This window comes from Athene noctua, chromosome 4, assembly GCF_965140245.1.
Source record: "Athene noctua chromosome 4, bAthNoc1.hap1.1, whole genome shotgun sequence".
Taxonomy (NCBI): Eukaryota; Metazoa; Chordata; class Aves; order Strigiformes; family Strigidae; genus Athene; species Athene noctua.
Window position 1 is genome coordinate 58,089,761 of NC_134040.1, and position 16,278 is coordinate 58,106,038.

General features: G+C 37.6%; 1 protein-coding gene across 1 annotated transcript in view; it reads left to right on the plus strand.

The window, feature by feature from the left end:
- PAPSS1 (3'-phosphoadenosine 5'-phosphosulfate synthase 1) overlaps positions 1-15,804 on the plus strand; it is a 48,185-nt gene extending 32,381 nt beyond the window's left edge. Inside the window, exons 10-12 of the mRNA XM_074905477.1 lie at positions 793-1,061; positions 4,848-5,077; positions 14,793-15,804. Of these exons, the coding sequence (XP_074761578.1) occupies positions 793-1,061; positions 4,848-5,077; positions 14,793-14,931 (638 nt within the window). The 3' untranslated portion in view covers positions 14,932-15,804. The remainder of the gene's footprint in view (positions 1-792; positions 1,062-4,847; positions 5,078-14,792) is intronic.
- Positions 15,805-16,278: the final 474 nt, after the last annotated feature.

Consider the following 16,278-nt stretch of genomic DNA (forward strand, 5'->3'; position numbering starts at 1 on the left):
ATTAATATTGAAAATTGAAACTGAGATTGATCCTGTACTCCTGTTTTTTTTCAGTGTGGTCAGTATTTCCAGGACCTGCAGATCCGAGATACCAGTCTTTGCTTTAGCTAGTCCCTGAATAAATATCTTTGATACGTGGAAAAATCCTGTTCTCTGGATTTCATTGGTTCCTTCTTGGGAACCCTCTCAGTTATGGTGATTTTGCTGTCTTTGCAGGGTGCCTTAGTTCATCTTAATTTGCAGAAGGGAGAAATCCTGGTTGTGTCAGGGTTTTTCATCAAAGTTTCTGTAAATCTTTGGAATATCAGTTAGCTTTGCTTTCTTACTGTGCATAAACTCTACTAAGCAGTTTAGGTGAAGGAAACTTATTAATGTACATTAAATCCCTTTTTATTGGTTTTATTGCAAACATGTCGATGTGTTCTCATGATACACTGAGCTTTTAAGACAGGTAGCACAGTTTGATTTTTCTCTTAGAATTTATATTATATACTCATGCAAGTGAAAAACCCAAAGAGAAGATTATAGCTACTGAAGAAACTAGAGTAATTTGGAGGAAATCTCATAAATGAAGGGAGCTGATTTATTTTTTAGTATGGTGGATTTCTATTAGTTTTGCTTATTGAGTATAATGATTTCATAATAATTTAATTACCTGTGACTACTGTTATTATACTTGTTTAATAGAGGTCAGGGCAAAGATTGTACTGTTTGAAGATTTTTCTGTGGTTGTGTAACTCCTGATACAACAACTTGCTTACCTTATATCTTTTGTCTGTTTTTTCTCCACAGATGCTGTATTTGCATTCCAGTTACGCAACCCAGTGCACAACGGGCATGCTCTTTTAATGCAGGATACACATAAGCAGCTTTTGGAACGTGGCTACCGGCGCCCAGTTTTACTCTTGCATCCACTTGGAGGCTGGACAAAGGAGGATGATGTTCCTCTCATGTGGCGCATGAAGCAACATGCTGCAGTACTGGAGGAGGGAATCTTGAATCCAGAAACAACGGTGGTGGCTATATTCCCTTCCCCCATGATGTATGCTGGACCAACTGAGGTAAATACAGCAAGAGTTTAAAATAAAACAAAACCCCTTTGATAATGCATTAAAGTATTCCATGCTCTGCCTGATGCTTGTATGCTGTGTTTTGTTTTAATGGAGAGAGAAGACAAATTTTCTTTGGAAAGCCAGACTGTAAAGGATCCCTCTGTCATCAGCCAAAACATTCTTGTATGAAGAAACTTCTGTATTGGAGGATTTTGCTGGAAAAAGTGGGAGATAATATTTGGTTTATGTCCCATTTTCTTCAGTTATAAGGGTATGATAATGAATTAATCCTTCCTCCTTTTTTACAGTCTTTTTCAGAAGAAATAAGATCTTTTAACATACCAAATAGTTGTCGTGAATACTAAAATACTTAGGTGATATGGCTGTTAAGCAAAAGGTCTCTGTGTTGGAGGGCTATACACAAATTGGGAAAAAAACCCTAAGGCTTTGTTGATTTTTTTTTTTGGTAAACTTAATTCAGAGAGAATTGTTTCGAGGCTTTTGTATGAAATTATTCTTTGACAGCACTTTATTTAGAAGCCAGATCTTGGGTTGGAATGCCTAGAGGTTTGGGAAGCAGCAGAGAGAATAAATGCTCTCATTTGAGGGCAAGTCCTTTAGGGAACATTGGTTCTCCAGCTCACTCCTAGCTTTTGCATGCCTGCCCTCCCCCCCCCCCCCCACCTTAGCCATGAGTCACAGGAGGTTCAAATTCTGACCAGGCTCAAAAGGTTATCTCTGTGGTAGCTTTTTGATAGATAGGAGATCTTGCCAGTGGAATGAAATTAGACAGGTGTTGCTTATTTTCTGCTGGCCAGTTGGCTTAATCAAACAGAGCTTGCACTGCCTTTCAGTCAAGAGAAAACATGCAGTCCAGATCTAGTTGAGGCATGTGAGTTAAAGTAGGGAATATTGTACTGTTCCCCACAGACCTTTTCTGAGAATTAACAGAAATCTTCTACTTCAGTCTTGTATTCATGAGCATATGAGGAGGAACAAAATCCCCAATCCTTATTCTGAACAGGATGAGAGTTTTCTCCTAACCTATGTGGCATTTCCAGTGACCTCAGAGTACAGATTGACAATAATGTTTGTAGTCAAATAAAAGAGTCTCTTTAATCATTTTCCATAGGTCATTTAAAAAACATTGATACCAGATTTGTTTCTGTAGCACAAGTGCTTTACAGAACAGCAAGCAGCTGTTAGTATGGTTATCTACAGGATGGATGTGGCCTTCCAGTCTGTAAAGATTTGAATGGACAGGTTTCATAAGTATCAATTTAACATTTTTGTATTTTTATTATTCCTGATAATTATCTCTGAAGAAAAGAAACAGTTCTATAAGGGGGAAATTCTGTATCGAAATGCAATGAATTCACCTGCTTAGGAAAGTATGTTCTGAAATAGTATGGATGTATAGAAATGGGACAAAAGCTGCTAGTTTTATGCCTCAAACATGTGGTTTACCTTGTTCTAAATCATCTTAGTCAAATAGCTTCACTTATTCAAAATGGAGTTCTTACTGTTATCCAAATGACAGCATGAAACTTAAATTTCTTAACTATGCTAGAACAGTATTAGAAAATATGCTGCTAGCTGCTGTGGTATGCTAAATTTAATGTGTATGGCCAACTTACTGCTTGTAACATAAATATAAAAATTATTAGCATAGCTATCAGCATCCAGATGCTTCCATAGCACCCTATATGCTTGAATAGCAGTGGGATCTGTCATGCGTAATGTCTGTTTGTGGTCAAGATGAAAACTGATACCGATGGAACACTCATAACTCATGTCTGGTTCCCAGTTTCATTATCTGACTACTGATTTACAGAACTCCTGTCATATTGACTACAAAACTTCCTCCTTGAATGGTTTCTATAATGATTAGTTATAGAACTAATGCAGAGCTAAAATTTAGTTACTACTTTGAGAAATCACTTTATTGCTTCTTGGCTAAAGCTTATTAACATGGAACAGCATGCACAGTAACTAAAATATGAAATACTGATTTTGTTTCATGTAGATGTTTGCAGTAGGCAGATGCAAATTTTTTTTTGTAATGAAAGGAAAATTTATCCACCACGTTGTCCATTTACTGCGAGGTAGTGGCAGCAACTTTTGTCCTATTATTTGTGGGTTTTTTCCTTCCCACCTCCCCTTCTTTTTTTCCCTTTAGTGCTTGACAGATGTTTTGACAGATGTTTATTACTGTTCAACTTGTGAAACTATTTTAGGATATGTAGTTAGTGGGTAGGCCCTTTAGTTTTCTGTGAAGGTAAGGCTGCACATGTAAGAAACTGCTGTTACATACTTGCTGGGCTTTTAAACTCTTCTCTGAGTATCCTTTGGCAGATACAAAGCTATGTAAATCGTATGACAATTCTTTTAGGGGAATAATTCCCAGTATGAGAACATAGGGACATTTCTTGAAGTGGTGTTTTTTTGTTACCTAAAGTAATGTAATAGTTATTCTACTTTTCCTGTACCATACAGTTAAATTTTCTATTGAGAATATTACATATAAAAACAAATTAAGAAAATTTACCAACAATCCTATAACTTAAGTCTAAAAACCGTCATAACTGTGACATATCTGACAGTCTAGGATCTAGTAAACACTGCAAACAGTCTTTGGCAGAAAAAAAATCCTCTCACCATATTTAGTGAGAGATGGATTTCTAAATATTTTGAGCTCATTTATTTGGTTGTAGAGTACAGATAATTGAATAGTCCATGCCAAATTTAATTTGAAATATTTTTTTTTACCTTCGGTATTAACTGAGCTATGAGGAAAAAAAAGTAAAAATCAAGTTGTCATTTTGAAATGTGCAGTGAAGTAATGTGGGAAAGCTGCTTGTCAATATTTAACAATACTTCAAGTACTAGGTGGAAGAGAGTTGGTGCAGCCAAGCAAAAATCCACTAAAGCTAAAGTTTCTGATCTTGATATCGGCTCCTCCCCAGTTCGTACAGATGTGTCAGAATCAAATTATTTCAAAATGATCAGGGAAAAGGGATTAAATATTTACCAAAGCTAGAGCTGCTTTATCTGTTTTCATCTTGGAAGCTTGTGGTATAACTAGGCAATCTTAGTGCTCTGAAAGCCTATGCCAAGCATTCATGTGCAGTATGTGCCTAGTTTATATGTCCTTTGAGTCTTAATATTGATGCAGAGTAAGTGTTGAAGTCCTGCCTTGGACAGCATCCTTGCCACATGTACCAGGTGAAAAAGTTTAGGATGGGTAATTTTGGTTTTCTAATATGTAGATAGGTTGATAGACCACTTATGAACACTGTGTTTAAGGAGAGTATTTTGTATTTCTTTCAATAGGATGTTTGTCAGCTATCTATTGGTCAGGGAGTCTGTTTAGAGAAATCACTATGATTAAAATAGAGCAATATATGGCTAGATCCCACTAAACTTCCCAAAGCAGTAACTTTTGCATTAATCTTTTTATATAGAAGGAAAGGGATGGAGGGTGACAACATCAGGAAGAACTGAGCAAGGAAATGGATGAGCTCCACCTTTCTTGCCCTGATTATACTGTTCAAAACACTGTGCTTAAAGTAACTTTTAAAGTATCCTAATGTGCAAATGAAACAGGGGAATAGTATGCCTTAGATGTAAGTTTGGTGGTGACTCACATAATTGATTCTTTGTTTTGTGGGTGGCTTCATAGTAAAACTAATGTCTGATTAGGGAAAAAGTGTAATTATACAGTGCACACACATTTTAAGTGTCATATTTTGACCATTTTCTTCTGTTAACTGTTTTTCCCTGTTTCTGTTTTAGGTTCAGTGGCACTGCAGATCCCGGATGGTTGCAGGAGCTAACTTCTACATTGTAGGGCGAGATCCAGCAGGGATGCCACACCCTGACACTGGGAAAGATCTGTATGAACCAACCCATGGTGCCAAAGTGTTGACAATGGCTCCAGGCCTTCGAGCACTGGAAATTGTACCCTTTAGAGTTGCAGCTTATAATAAGAAAAAGAAGGGCATGGATTATTATGACTCTGATCAGTAAGTTTTTTTTTTTGTTTTAAGACTTTTGGAGCGACAGCTGCCTTTTGCCCCCCACTGCCATTAAAAAAATGTTTTAAATTAAATTCATATTGCTCAAAGATGACTGTGTTTAGGTGTGGTTTAGATCATGAATGCAACTTGACTTCAGCATGATATTTGTGTGGTTTCACAGGTCAACTAACCTTATCCAACTTTAGCTGCCACTGGAATATCCCTTTTCCTCTCAGGTACTGAAGTTTCTCTAATTCTGGAAGATGTTGGGACAGATTACTAAATCCACAGAAAAAGATTATTATTTATTATAATAGTAAGATTAGCTTTCTGCTCATTTATCTTCCTAATATGCTTCTCAGGTGTCAGGTATACATCAGATGTGATGGAAGACAAGCAGTGAGAGTGCAGCAGGGAGAAGGTAGTGGGATAAGAAAGGATGACAAATAGTTACTTGCTTTACTTAATAATAATGTCCATTGTATGTCCCAGGGTTTTCAGCTGTGGGTTTTGGGGTTTTTTTAATCCAGTTAACAGGATTTCACTTTCTGCATGTTCTAATACTATTTTTCACTTGTGTGACATAGCTGAGTCCCAATCTCACTGTTTGTGTTGCTGTGGTGCCAATGATTGGGACTGGGAAGATGACTTGTTATTTTAATTTGAACCTCTTTATTCAGATTATTGAACTGTACTTTTGTTTTACATCAAACTGCAGTTGAAGTTACTATTGAAATATAAGCTTTCAAGCAAGATGTTTTTCTAAAAAGACCTTGTATTTTTTACATTCTATTTCCTACTGCTTCTAACTGAAGAAATATGTACAACACGGTTCATCTTTGAAAGCATGAAATCAGCATGGGATGGATTCATCTGTAAAAATGAACCCATCTCTTATCTCTTATTCTTCAGCTGCTTATGCTGCAGTTACCCTGAGTATAGAAGTCTCCAAGGATGTCACTGTGGCTTGTGACAAGTTTTATTCAGCAGCTTGTGTCTTTCTTGCCATGAATTATGTTTATTAGTAGATGGTGTGCTGGCTTAACCTTGATTGTAAGTTATGTAACTGCTTTATATTTCAGCAGTAAATTCCAAGCACCTGAATTAGTCTGCTTTTATTTTTAAAAGCTGCAAAATGTTATTGTCTCTTGCGTAACTAAATCTAACTTTTGGATATTTTCTTCTGTTGTTTGGAAATCATAGGCAGTATGATAAAGGCAAATCTGTTGAAACCTGACAAGAATTAAAATAGTTTCACTGTGTATTACTCTACGATATCCATATGTGTTTGGAAATTTGATAATTTGCTACATTGCAGATGTTTTAAAATTGAAGCTAATTAGGGAGGCTTATTTAGTAGTTGTAGTTTGCTGATGTTATTCTTCCTTTGTTCTCCCTCCCATATAGGCAGCATTCCAGTGTAAGGTTCTCCTTAGTGCTGTGAAGCTTCTCTTTGGATGGCATTGCAGCAGGGTTGTGATTTTGTTTTTTTTCCTCAAGTGAAGCTATGTACAGTAGCATCAGATCAATACCCTGATGCATATGATATTTTCATTAGGAGAAATAAAATCGGAGGGAAGGATACTCCTAGCATATGACGTGAAAGTCTTCTCCTAAATTTATTGCCTCTCAGCTAACTGTTGAACACTTTACTACCTTTGTGCCTTTCATTACTTGTGATGCATCCAGAAGTCCTCATTGCTGTGCACAGTAACTAGATTGTGATGTAAATATTGCCTGCTTTATGCAAACTGCTATAATTATAACATAAGGTTTGGAAGGCTGTTGTAGTAGATACTATGTGTATTGGTCCTGTTTGTTGGCCAAGTAACTCAGCAACTTTTAGAAGATAAATACGAAAAGATTAAAGTGAAATAGTTATACTAGTGTGTCAATAACTTGGAATAGAAGGGGAGTAGCAATGTGAGAGGCCAGAATTCCCATTGCATGGAACAGAATCTTTGTGGAAGAATATTGATTCTGTAATCATTGATAGTGTACTCTTAGCAGTATAGATTTGATTTAGATCAAGGTGAGTAAAACTGTTCCTCTGTCATTAGCCAGAGCAAGTGATAACAAAAAATCTCTGTAGCAACAGGATTTGCCTTTTGTCACAGACTGCATTATGCGCATCATGTTATCCTTTCATCATGCCTGTGGGCACACTTTGGTTTGAGGCGGGGGTTTTTTCTGTTTCTGTCACTGTCGTGAAAAAAGACAGTGGTGCTATTAGTTTGCAGTTTTGTCTTGCTGTTGTCAGAATGTAAGACCGTTTGTCCTGTCCTTCCCCAGATACTGTTTGTGAACTAATGGGTGGACTGGAGTGTGGCAGTGATCCTCTAGATGGCAATGCGGACACATGCAGACTCCCTGAAGAGAGAGCGAGCTGTTACTGCTCCTGCTTGCCATAGAGCAAACCCCGTGGTAGGCTTCAGACAGAGTTAGAGCTTGCGTGGGTGCAGCTGTTTGCATTTCAAGATGGTCTGAAATCTTGAAATGCTGAAAATGTGGCAGATTCCTGGACCATGTGGTGTTTCACTCTTTAAGGAGGATGGCAGGGAGTAGAGGATTATCTGGAAATATGAGAAGATTATTACTGGTGGAAGATCCTTGGGTGTGAAACAGTGATGTTTGTGGAAATCTTTCCTGAGCTTGCCACTTATCTGGTGAAAAACGCATCTTGAAAATGTGGGAAATAGTTGTATGCATAGAGGCATTACTCTGACTTGTTTTGGAAGTGGATAATGACTTCTGTTGTACCTTTCTGAGTTCTTTGAGGCTTGGAGACCTGACAGCCAATTAGGCAGTTAAAGAATTTACATCACTAATGGACACACAGAAGGTTATGGCAAGTGGATTTCCCTTGGGCTGAGCTATAGCTGAGCTGTGTGTCTTAGCTGCTGGAAGTAGTTATTCTCTACCCAAGTGATCACCTCTTCTATTCTTTCAGGCTTCCTAGACTCCTCTATCTGGGAAGGGGCTTGTGAGAAGCCATAATGGACACGATTTGCTATATTGGGGATGTCTCTAATTTGGCAGAGTTGGACCCACACCTGGCTTGGCAGCAAAGACATGCAGAGGTGGTTGCAGCTGTATTCTTTGCTGATGTTAGTGAATCATCTTTCTGCTTCTGAAGGCAATCCCAAGCCATGGGGGTGTTGGGGGATGAATCTTTGGCTAGTGGTGAGAGGTTACAAAAAGCTTGATCCAACTGCCAGAAGGATGTTTGACAAGTTGGGGCTGCAGCATTAACAGTGGCAGAGAATTGCTTTGCTTGTGACATCTCTAAACATACATGCTCAGCTTGCTGATAGCATTCCATGTATGGCTGTCGGGTTAGGTTTTCACATACTAGGTTGGTACTGGTCAGCTACGTACATAAGATACTGGGCAACTGTGTGATACCTTGCTGTGACTAAGCTGCTTGTGACCTGGTGGCAAGCCTGGGAAGCATCAAAAAATCTACCACTGGTCCTGCCTCTAACTTAGTAACAAAAGCCTTTACTTCTCAGGTGTGCTGTCTGTGATTTTGAGAGGTCATTGTTCTTTAGGCCTTCAGCTCCCAAAGCTGTCTGCCAAAAAGTGTAGTTTTGTGGAGTTGATATAGAAGTTTGTTTCTCACTTCCATTAGTATTCTCTAGAACACATGCTGCTCCTGGTGTTTCAGTAGACCTGGTATCTCTGCATAGGAACAGTCTGGAGAACACAACTGTTAACTTGGAGTGCGAGGGCCTTATGCTGCTGTTAACAATGTTGAGGTGCTGTGGTACTGTGATGGAGCTAGAGTCACTTGGCAGCAGGTGTATCTACATGCACCCCTGTTTATAAGGAAAGGCAGAGATATCCCACTGAATTCAGGGTTAATCATGGGGTATAGTGTGTGTGTGAGAAAAGGGATAGAAAAAGACTGATGTAAACAGTAGCTGCTACTAGCTGCACAGCAGTTGTAGTTGCAGAGTTGTGCAGTGTTTAACTTTTATAAATTGTTTGACTGAAGTTACCCTTTGAAAGATTAAGACCTGTGAACAACCAATGACTTGAAACTCTATTTGTATTTTACCTCACGAAGCCACTATAATTTTTAATCTGTTTCCTAGACAGAACTAGGTTTTAGCACCTCATGGAACCAATCTTAAAGCATATTTTTGAAAAAGATGTGTCTAAGATTTAGGAAAGGAATTTGAGGAATGCATTTGAAGTGATATATAGCAGCACAGGTAGAGCTGACTTAATTTTAATTTCCCTTTGGTCAGAATGAGTAGAATTAAAAAAAAAATCCCCTTTTGTTGTTGCTGAAGGAAGATAGCAAGCCTAATCATAAGTTTGTATGGGAAGCTTAGGCATTTCCACTTGCACAGAAGTCTTGAAGAAATAATAGGTATAGGAACTAGTATGAATATTGGTACAACACTTTGATTATCATGTTTTTTTACCCTTCTAGATTTCATAGAACTTTGGATCAGTAATTGAATATGCCTAAACATGTTTTGGAAAAGTTTATAGGTAGAATTCTAGTTATAATGGAGAAATTCCAAATGAATGTCTGATCTGTGAACCACTATTAGACAGAAGGATAAAGAAAAACCAAAAAAAGAAACCAAGTAACCATCAAAAAACACTGCCACCCCTCAAAAAATCCCTACCCAATGCTGAAATCCCTTCAGAAGAACAGTGTGTTTTTTCAGCCAAAAAGGCCTCTCAAACAGTTACCACAGACAAGGGTAATTTGGGATTGGTGGCTTAATAATAGTAGTTGTTTGGGTGAGCAGAGATTCCCAGTTCTTTACAGAAGATCAGTCCTATAAAATGCAGCCACAGACGGCTGCTGAGAAAAAGCTCAATTAAGAAAGGAAATCAGTCTGGCAATTAAAAAAGCCACAGCAGTGTCCGGAAAAATGGTGGGTTGTTTTTTTTTTTTTTGTCCTGAAAGAAAACTGATGATATCATTTTGTCTGAAAGAAACCCATAAGTAAGATTACCAGAGCAGACTGTTCATGCTTCCTGTAAAATGTGAATGAAGCATTGGGTATATGTGAAAAGGAGAGATTTTAACTTTACATAGTTTATTCCAGGACCTTTAATATAGCTGTCATGACTTCTTTAATACTACCAAGTCAACAGGATAGCTGTTCCAACCAAGTACATACTGTTGCCAGATTTGTTTGGTGTGATACCTGATTTTTAAAGGGATAGTAAGAGTCTGAAATAAGCATGCTTGACTACCCTCCTTAATTTAGCTGTGTGAAATATGGCTTCTCAGTTAACATTAGTACATAATTTAGGATGCATTGAAACACTACAGCAGTCAGGAGACTTCAACCTTCCTGCTAGTCAGAAAGGAATTTCATTCACAGCAGGTAAAGGATTTGCTTTGCATATGTTGCTATTAATCACATTATTATGTTCTACTTTCACAAAGAATTCGTTCATGACCTGTTAGGTTTTGCACCTAGCTGATACTAACTGGTTCATTCAGCATCATGAGCTGTTCCCAAAGCATAACACAGACTGCCATAACAAAGACTTGACACTGTAAGGGACAACATTCTGTTCCTTTAGGGAGTTACTGTGTAAGTCACGACTTGATGCTGGAAAGGCAAATTTAAATTCAGTGAAAATCCTTCTGAAAAGGGTTGTAAGGTTAGATTTCACCTCATGACAGATCCTGTTCAGGAAGCATGAAGTTGGAAAGGAGAATTGTTAAAGCACAGAATCCCAGATAAGGAGAGTGTGAATTGTCCCAGGAATTAATCGGATCTGAAGTTTACCAGCTGAGTAGAACATGAGAGTCATTTTGAAGCCCAGACTAGGTTGAATAAGTCATGTTATTGTTTTATTTCCATACATTCGTTTCCATAACCCATATTTTCATGGACAGGCAAAACTATGAATGAATGGTTTGTATTTTGATCATGAGTCTTGTATTTAAGAGTAATTTCTTAAGACCTTGCGAGCACCAGACGTTGCCCTCCACAGAGAATGGGAATTCCAAGGAAGTAATTTGCACAGTGCCAGATATCCTAACAGAAGGTCAGGGTTCCCAAGATTATGACTGATCTTTAGTGCTCCCAAGTGAAAAATCAATTACATAATATATTTTATACTTAAATTAAACCTGTAGGGAATAATTGTAGAAGAGGAAAAACATTCTTCTCACTGTATTAAGGTACTGTATTGACACCTAAGAGAGATGGCAGAGGTTTCCTGTAAGACTGTGGGCATGTTCATACAGTCATTTCCCACTTGAAAACTGGTGATAACTTCCTTGTTTTGTTACAAGAACTGTAAGGTCTTGGAAGTCTTAGTCTCATGCACTGTTAGAGCTGTCATTGTTGCTGGGGTCACTTGAGGTATCATGATAAAAATAACTACTGAATGCACAAAAAAAGGGAAATCCATGTGACAGATTAAAACATTGGCGTTTGTAAAAGAAAGAAAGGAAAGAACTGATGTATGAACTCTTAATTTTCTGTGCATGGCTTGTAGTGTCCTTTGAGTCTGATGCTCAGTTACTGTTAATAGTTTGAAGATTAATTAACAGCACAGATTTCTTCCTGTGTTGTTCTGAATAGAAAACTTGCTGCTTTCCAAAGATACAGTATTATCTTGTGCACCTGTGGGTGTGTGTATATACATATAGCTCTGTGTATGGAAGGAGGGCACAGTCTGAAGTGTAAGAAGAGATTAATTTTCTCCTTTTGCTAGGATGAAAGCACAGCAAGTTATGTATTCTCTGTCTGCCTAGCCCTGTCCTCCATAAGTAAGGAGATTTCACTGTGTATGTTTGTAAGGATTTTTCACAATGGGGGTGTAATCGGGTTCTAGGATGCTACGCCATGGAGCAAACACCAGTCTCAATGTAATATATTTTAAGACTGGTTTTCTGTCGACAAGTTATTGTTGTGGATTTATTTCTGCTTTTTTTTGTTTCTTCTGAAGAATGATTTTAATTGCATTGGCACCAACTATTATGTCAATACTAGTCTAACTCAATTGGTAATAAAAAATCAGTGTTACAAGCATTTATTACCATACAGTATGGCTCAAAGAAAGCCAATTGCAGCAGCCACTGAATAAAAATTGCAAAGGCACTTTCCATGATCAGGAAAGGCTTGGGTTAAGTTTCATTGAGAGTCATTTCAAATCTCACTTGAGAATAGAATTTGGATGGCTTTGACATTTATATTTCATAGCAGCTTTAATGGTCAAATGTTTCCCCCTCTCATGTTCCACTCAAAAACATTTTATGTAGAGTAACTCCTAATATCCTTAAAATTAACTATAAACAAAATTACTTGACTTTTCTTTCAGGTTTATTTTTCCACAAAAGCAAATTACTCATACTGATATGTTTTATTTCAAAATGCTTGTGGTTCACATCACACCACAGTACCAGTACTGATAAGGTATTTCTGATTAGTGGAAATTTCAGTTTCTGATATTCCAGAGAATTGATTTTTACCATTAGTAAAGACTATGAGTATTGAGTGGTTATTCAGATAACTCTGTTTTAGGTCTGAAAGTGGAAATTAAACTGGAAACAATAAAATTGAAAATGCAATAATTTTTAAAAGTCAAAAATTACCGTGTTGTTTCAACATACAGTATATATTGCCAGAGCTTCATTTGAGTAATTTTAGTGATTACTAATTAAGGTAAAAATTTTTTAAAGAAAGACCCATTCAAATGAGAAGTTTGGGGTAACGAAATGTCATCATTAGTACTTTTGTACTCTTTAATAGTATTTTGGAAACATTTCTAGAAATGTTGTGAGCTGTTGAAAGTAGTATGTTTCTTCAATGATTCTCACCTATGTTTTTCTTTTCCTTTCTTAATGTTTCTATACATCTCCTTAGCTGCTTTTCATATTTATCTCTTCCCAATTCCTAGAACTGCTCTTAATGCAACTAGGAATAAGAAGAAGCTAAAGGAATTGGGGGTCTTACTGAAGCAAACTCATATGGCATATTTAAGTTTGTCTTAGTACCTTTATTTTGCTTGTAGGGCATAGGAGGAAGTTGAATGTCTTCCTGAAAACTTAATAGGCAAGGAGGGGATAAAGCAGCTAACATTTTTTTTTAGTTCTTGAACTTTGGTATTGCTACTACACTGTGGAGAAAACCACACCTAGAGAAACTTTATAGCACTTGCTTTACTCTTCTCTTCCTGATCATCTGAAGACTTAGTATTTTTTCACTAGAATTAGCCAGGCTTATCAATTCCCCACATATATTTTATAGAAATATTCTTTGCAAAGAATGCAAGTTACCTTCAAGCAGTGTTAGTGACTAGTAGGCTTTGCCAAGGAACGACGTTTTCAGGCATTATAAATAGCAGTGATATAACTCTTTCTCCCATGGGTTTACATCAACTTTAAGTTTTCATTTTTATATAATTTATATTTGACAGAATTGAAGCACAGTGGGGTGTGCAAAAAGCCTTGTTGTGATACTTCAGGAACCCACAGTCCCGATTTGAGAGCAGTAAGAAAAGAGCATATATGGCAGTGCTGCTTTGTAAATGTATAAAATCCAAATCAAAAAGTTATGGGGCTAGTTTTTTGTCAAAGGGAACTGTGGAATGCTTTCTGCATCTTGCTACCTTCCATACCTTACCGAGCATAGCTCAGCACTTGCTGGGCCAGGTTTTGCCCTCTAGTGTGCACACTTGGCTCTTGTTTCTGTCTGAGGCATGTGCATCTGAGATCAATACTTGGCTTTTCTTTCAAACAGACAAATAAAGAATGAGTAATGCATATATGCTGCAAAATGCGCAAATGGCATAGGTAAAATGGCATATTTAACTTAAGAATAAATAATTTTTCCTGTGGATCATTTGGTAGAACTCTAGTGTTCTTGTCTTTTACTGGTTTGGCCCCATGAGGACCATGTGGAGCTTTTGCTGCTTATGACCACATACCTGAGAAGTTAACATGACAATCTAAATTAACAATGATAAACAATCCTGATCTGGGGTCATTGTGCATTTGTCCAATTGAATTCTGATTTTTAGGGAAAAACATCTTTAGGGGAAGGTATTTTTATTATTTCCCTGCTTTTTTCTTTACTTTGAATTGTATGTGCCACATTACTGATGTGCGTGTATATGCATGCTCAGTGGCTTGCAATGGCTCAGCTGTGGAAGCTGTGGAGCTTGCCTCTAGACTCTGAGGCTTTTACTTTGTTCTGTGAATTGTCCTTCACTAAGATTTCATGCAATGTTGTTGTTTCACATTCTCTAGTGGCACTGAATTGACCTTCTTCAACCAGCATTGGGACCTTCAACCAGCACACAGGGCTGGTCTGCTGCCATGGCAGGGCGAGCTGCATAATAGGATGGCTGCTGTTGCTTGGCAGAGGGCTGAGAAAGGAGGTGGAGGAGATGGTTCTTTCTCAACAGCAGTTCCGTGTTTCCTCATAGACAGCAGGTCAGGCTAGATGGAGGCACAGACTTAATTCAGTCCACAGGAGATCGGTTGGACCATGCTGCCAAACCTCAGGAGATACCTAAACTGTATATTATAAAGGGTGTATATTCTAGAGATTTACTGTCATTGCTGGCCAAATGCCTGGAAATGTGAGTTGCTACACAGCATTATACTCCCAAGAAGAAATTTATAAAGTATCAAGAAAGCAGAGGGAATATGAGCAACATTGCCTGTTTTTAAAATATGTTCTTTTTTTCTCCCTCTCTCCCCTTACCCCCACTCCTACTCTCTCAGCCACGAAGACTTTGAATTTATATCGGGGACCCGCATGCGCAAGCTGGCTCGAGAAGGACAAAACCCGCCGGAAGGCTTCATGGCTCCTAAGGCTTGGACTGTGCTGACAGAATACTACAAATCCTTGGAGAAGGTTTAGACCTCTTATTAACTGCAGATCAACCTTTGACGCCTGATTTATTTACAAGAAGGGGACCACACAGTCACCGTTCATGTTGCTTTGTTGTGGTGTCTGTCAGGAAGTTCTTCTCTGAAAACAGACTCTTTCTCCCTAACTTAGAATCAGTCTTTGCCTGTCCTTATGGGTTCTATTATGTCCTGGCACCTAACTAGCTGCTGGTTTTAATGTCTTCTCTTTTATTACAGTTAATATTCTTGCAGTAGGATTTTTAACTCTTGTGTATTTTTATATTTTACTGCCTCTGTCCTATGAGTTCTGCAGCTGTTAAATAGATGTAGCTTTTTTCATATGTTATTTAAACTGCAGGGTAGTGTCTGGTTTTAGTAGTTTCTAGGAGAAAATGTAATGGTTAGACTCTTAATTATGGATAAATTATAAATTGAAAAAGTAAATAAGCTCTAAACCATAAAGTGTCATCATCTTTATCGCATCATCATCATCTCCAGAAGCACTTAACTTTAATTTCTCACTGTATGTAATCAAATAGCAGAATTTTTAATGTAGCATAATTGAATTTCTTTGCTTTCTTTGGAGTTGAGTTGTCCAGTGATAATCTTCTGCTGTGGACCTATAAAGATGGCCAAGTAACAAATAAAAGAAAATTTCTAGTTTTCACTTTGAATTGATAACTAATCCTGATTTTTTTTTTTATATGTGCTTGTTGCTGTAGGTGTCAGTAGGGAATGTTTTATTTCATTTGATATAACTTGCCAGTTGTTGGTTCCAGATATATTTGTTCAGCCTATTACAACTTTAAAAAAAGTATGGTAGACCAACCTTGAATTCATGTTTAATTGTTGCAAGAAAAATAAAAAAATCCTTAGATCTTGGCATTTCCTGTGGTACAAGTGCTTAGTCTCAAGGTTAATTTTCTGGCTATTTTTCAAGGTCTCCAAAGAGTAATCATCTTCTCTTGGTTCAGCTTTGCTTGCTTGAAAAACAAAACATATGTTCTTCTAGGATTCTTCAAAAACTGCTAAAGGAAAATTTAAAAAATGAAAAGTAAACCACTTCTTTAAAGGTAAAATTATACTGACCTATTGGGATCTTTCCAAGCATTTGTAGGTAATCAGTGGAATAGCCATAGCCCCTCTTAGCCTATTAGCTACAAATAATCTCATATCCTTCTCGCAGAAACTTACTCTTCTGTTGTTAAGCAGTGTATATAGGAGTAACCAGCTCAAAATTGGTTTTAGGATGTTGATACTGGCCTGCTGAGCCTGGATGAAGCATATGTTCATCTAGATTTTTTTGGATGGGGAAGGTTGTGATGAGGGGACCTATGTATTGAATGGGACGAATGCT